This window comes from Monoraphidium neglectum (genome assembly GCF_000611645.1).
Source record: "Monoraphidium neglectum strain SAG 48.87 unplaced genomic scaffold scaffold01918, whole genome shotgun sequence".
NCBI lineage: Eukaryota > Viridiplantae > Chlorophyta > Chlorophyceae > Sphaeropleales > Selenastraceae > Monoraphidium > Monoraphidium neglectum.
The window spans coordinates 1-5,036 of NW_014011710.1; the positions used below are offsets into that span (position 1 = coordinate 1).

The following is a 5,036-nucleotide window of genomic DNA, read 5'->3' on the forward strand; positions in this document are numbered from 1 at the left end:
GCGCGCGGTCTCCCCCGCGGCCCCCGCCCCGCCGCCGCACGCGGCCGCGCCGCTGCCGCCGCCGCCGCCCGCGGCTGCTGCGGCCTCGTCCTGCGCGGCGGCGCGCGACAGGTCGATCACCAGCACGGTTATGTTGTCGCGGCTGCCGCGGTCGACGGCGGCCTTTGTCAGGATCGTCGCCGCCACGCGCGCGGCCGCCTTGGGCGACGCCCCCTTGTCGCGCGCGCGCCGGATGCAGCGCGTTGCCAGGTCAGCGGCCTCCTGGTTGGGCATGACGTCCCACAGGCCGTCGCTGGCGAGCAGCAGGACCTCGTCTTTCGCGTGGCGCTTGAAGACGGTGATCTGACAAGGGGACGAGGGGGTGTGAGGATGGGTGGATGAGGGCATGGAGGGGTTGGTGGGTCGGCTATTGCGGAGTTTGGGGCAGTGAACGCTTGAGGGAAGCTTGAGGGGTATCAGTGGTCTCTAAAGTAAGAGACTGGGGCGAGGCCCCCCTGAGCCCTGCAAGCGCGGCTGGCCTGCCGCTGGTTAAGGGCCGGCAGCAGGCAGCCAGCGGGCAGCGGGGGCGCCGCATCGGCCGCCGGCCCCGCCCCCCGGCAGCGCACTGCCCCGCTGCGGGGCAGAGCGGGCGAGGGGCCCAAGGGCCAGCACCGGCGGTCGCCGCGCTGTCATTGCGCGCACCTCCGGCTCCGGGATGACGTAGGGCCTGAGGCAGTGGTCGCCGATGGCGCGGCTCATGGCCAGCACGCCCATCACGCGGTGGCCGTTCCAGTACAGCACCTGCCCGCCAGCCTTCTCCACGCGCTCCTGCAAACGTCCGCAGCGCGCGTGCATCCGCAAGCAGCTGGGTTCAGAGACAGGCACGTGCGCGGGGCGAAACGCTAGCCCGACCCCTAACCCCCAACCGCCCGCTGTCCCCACGGCAAGCCGCTCTGTGGAGTTGCAGCGCAGGCGACTGCCCACAGCACACGCACATGCACGCGGGCGCGAGCGCCCTGCCGCCCTGGCGCAGCCCGCGCAACCCGCGGCCCACTCACCGCCTCGTCAGCGCGCTCTGGCTTGTGGTCGTCCGTGACCTGCACCGCCTGCCCGCCGCGGCACAGCACCGCGCGCGAGTCGCCGCAGTTGGCGATCCACACGTGGTGCGTGCCGACCAGCGCGCACACGGCGGTGCTGCCCACGAGGCCCGCGGTGCCGTCGATGCTGAACTCCTCATCCGTTTTCAGGAAGGCCTCCCGCAGCGCATCCTCGAGCAGCGCGCACATCCCTGAGCTCGGGCACTCGCTGCCGTCGCTCGCAGCCTCGTCGCCGCCGCTTGCCTCGCCGCTCGCCTCGCCGCCGCCGCCGGCGCTGTTCGCGGCGCGCGGTGAGCCGCCGGCGCCCTTCTTGTGCTCGGGGCTGCTGCTCTCGCGGGTCAGCGCGCGCAGCGCCTCCTCGTCTTCCGAGGCGACCTCGGGCCCGGGCGCGGCGCCGCCCGCGCCGCCGGCGGCAAAGTCGGCGCGCCCGTTGGCACCGTCGGGCGCGTCTCGGGGGGCCGCCCCGTCGGCTTGTTCCCGGTACACAGCCACGAACTGGACCTGTGGGGGGGGCGAAGGAAAGCGGGACGATGGGGCATCCACTCGTCGGATTGCATGGCATGTGTTATGGCGCCCTTGCATGGGAGCTTGCATGGGATCCACCATCATTAGGAATGACTGCAGGCACCGGTCGTCCCGCAGGCAAGGGCTGCCTGGCGACAAGCGGTGCAGCGACGAGCTGAGTCACCGCCCTGCGCGCCGCCCCCGTGCATCGGACTGCCCCCTCACCTCTGGGACGACCGCCTGCTGCCAGGGCCCCTCCGGCAGCGCCTCTAGGCTGGCCGCGGACTCGACGCTGCCCACCACGGCCTGCGCCAGCAGCGACGCCGCCATGCCGCGCAGCGCGGCGCTGAGGTGGTGGTGCAGCCGCGCGGCGCAGTGCTGCGACGCCTGGATGCCGCCGTGGCCGTCGTACACGCCGAAAAAGTGCAGCTTCTCCAGGGCGCAGACGCCGTCCACGGACGACCCAAACGTGCTGCCGCTGCCGCCGCTGCCGCCGCCGCCGCCATCGCGGCCGCCGGGCGCCGGCCCTGCGGAGGTGCCGGCCGGCGACGCGGCGTCGCAGTCCTCGGTTGAGGGCTCGCCGTGGGCCAGCTGCACGGCGATGCGCTGCGGCAGCTTGTCGGCAAAATCGACGGCCATGGGGGGCATGGGCAGCTCGCAGATGTTGGGGCACAGCGCGTAAGTGTCCTCCATGATGGGCCGCTTGCCGCAGGTGGCCTTGACCGCGAAGGGCGGGCACGTGCACGGGTCCGACGGCGAGCCCTGCAGCGCCGCGCCGTGCGACGACGAGCCGTCCTCGGCGAGTGCCGCTGAGGTCGCGCCGCGGAGCGTCGCACCGCAGCAGGCCCCGCCGGCGGCGCCTGCACCACGGCAGGCGCCGCAGGCCGCAGCCTCCCCGTAGCTGCACCGGCGCCCGCTTGCAGTCACGGGGTTTGCCCCGCCGCCGCCGCCGCCGCCGCCGCCGCCGCCGTTGCCGCAGCTACAGGCGGAGGAGGCCGTGCCGCCTTCAGCACCGGCGCTGCAGGCGCATGGTCCCGGCGGACGCGCCGCCATGGGAGGGGCGGCGGTGAGCGGCACCAGGAGCGTCTCCTGCTCTGGCAGGGGCACTCGGTTGACGCCGCTGCCGCTGCCGCCGTTGCTGGTGCTCCCCACCATCCCCCCTACACGCCGCTGGCTGTGGCGATATCCCATCAGGCCGCCATCCGTAGACAGCGACGCTGCGCTGCCGCTGGTATTGGCTCCGAGACATGAGAGCACGTCAGCGCGCGGCGAGGCGCTCTGCTCACTGCGCTGCCGCAGGGCCTCTCCCAGGCTCTCACTGGCTGACAAACCGCCCTCCAATGCCAACCTGCAACCGACAGGATCTGTGGATGGTCCCGGGACAGTAAGTGTCTGTCAGGAAGCGGCTGGCATTGGTAACAGGCAGCAACCATCGCGCGGCGCAGCGCGGTCCGAGCAACCACGGGCCCCCGCACCGCACACCCACAAAAGGGCCATCAAAACACGTATTGGTTTCAAACACGCGTCTATGCCCCCACAAACAGGCAGGCGACGAACGGGAGACCCCGTGAGCAAGTCGCACCGAGCGTCTGCGTCTGCTGCCGCTGCAGACGCCCCAAATTGCTGACATCCGTGGCCATGCGCGGTCGGGCGATGCCTCCCGCCCGAAGGGCAGGGGCACGGAGAGGTGATGCAAGGCGCCCTGTCTGAGTCGCCAGGCGCCCGCTGCCCGTTCGCCGAGTGAATCACCAGCCTTCAAGCTTCACAGCGCTTCAAGGCGCTCAAAAGGCCGCCTGCTGGCAGCCCAGCGCGTCAGACGCGAGCCATGCCAACCACGCGAGGCTGCCGCCTCCGGCAGCCCGAACCGAGCTAGCAGTTCATGTTGAAATCTGCGCAGGTGTCGCCACTGGGTGGTGGCCGTGTGGGCCGAACGCGCATCCAGGACTCTGTGTCGGGCCTGCGTCTGACCGGCACACTGCTGAGAGAAGCGTCGTAGGAGCAGTAGCACTGGGAAAGAGGCGTTGGAAGCAGCCCCGGCTGTCGTGCCGGCCGTGGGGGCCGCAGCGGGTGCAGCTTCAGCGGCGAGTGCCCCTCTGGTGCCACTGCGATCGTGCTTTCCCAAGTGCGCTTCAGCGCCGCCCTGCCCCGGGCTAGGAACAAGTGGGTGTTGCATACCACCAGGGACTAGTGGCTTGGTAAGCACGGGGAGGGCCGCAGCAACTGCGCTCCCAGATGGGCGCAAAAGCATCCCAGCATCGCCACAGACCAAAGGCCTGGTGCAATACACGGCAGCCCCAGCTTTGCGGATTGCTGTTGACACATGCATTTCAAATTAAAAGGCGTCAGCTGCTTGCCGCAGTCCGCGGTCACCAAGGTTCAAACAAGGGGGATCACTGGGATGGCTGCCGGGTGACACAGTGACGCCATCGACAGCCTACAGAGGGGCCTGAGGAGTCCAACCAGCGATACAGGGCACCCAAGCACCCGTGAATTCGCTGACCCTCAGGTTCGACCAAGGCGTTTGTTCGTATGCATAGTGGCACCAGGATGAGAATGGAGACGAGCAGCCGATGCACTGAGGTGAGAGGTGCAAGAGGGCGGCGCATTATGTGGTGTTTTGGGTATGAGTGCAGCACAAAAGGAAGTCTAAGCACATGAACGTGCGTATTGAAGCAAATCCAGGTGGTGATGCGACTCGAAGCGGACACATTACCAGAGCTCCATATGCTGGAATATCTTCCTTTATTGCAAGTGCTCGCTGCAACTGCTCACTGCAACGACAATAGAAACATTGCATTGCAAATGCTCAAATGAAGTGCAGACAGCTCATAGATGCACCAGGCAGAGCTTGCCGTTTGACCGCTGCGGACAGCCCTGCAATACCACCAACACACAGAACACCAAAGCCACTACGGTAATCGGTTGGCCCCAACCTCAAGGTAGATGCCGGGAAAAATGGCGGCCATAGTACGGCAACACGGCCGCAAACCAAGCAACTGCATGCCAGGTTAATCCACTACAACAACAGGAATAGCTGATGGCCACACATGGAAAGGGTTAGCTCTACACAAGGGTTGTTTGCCAGACACAGAGCTTGGCAGCCAGAATGGGACGGAGGCAGGCACAAGGGGCCAGGGTCACATGATAAAGCAGATCTGACTGACTGGCGGGAAAGCAAACTTACCTGCAGTTTTACTGACAGCGATAAGGTGCGCTCACGACCCGCTGTAGCATAATCACATGACAAGGGCAGCATTCAAGCAGCAGCATGCACATCTGACGCCTTCTTGCACATGCCGTGTTGTAGATATAGAGGGTCATGGTTTGGTGGTGGCAAGAGCCACCGTTTTGGGGGGTGAGACGCCAAGCGAGGGGCCCGCGAGACGATGTCACACGCAAGGTGCGTGTCTACGCGCGCTCCCCGCGGATGCGGCGCGCCAGCTGGATGTCCTTAGG

At 67.6% G+C, this 5,036-nt stretch overlaps 1 protein-coding gene across 1 annotated transcript; it reads right to left on the reverse strand.

The window, feature by feature from the left end:
• Positions 1 to 528: 528 nt before the first annotated feature.
• MNEG_9388 (hypothetical protein) lies at positions 529 to 2,735 on the reverse strand (the record flags this gene model as incomplete). The annotated part of the gene is made up of 4 exons (XM_014042138.1): positions 529 to 612; positions 682 to 807; positions 1,038 to 1,577; positions 1,806 to 2,735. 4 exons carry the CDS (start codon positions 2,733 to 2,735, stop codon positions 529 to 531), a joined length of 1,680 nt encoding a protein of 559 aa, XP_013897592.1.
• Positions 2,736 to 5,036: the final 2,301 nt, after the last annotated feature.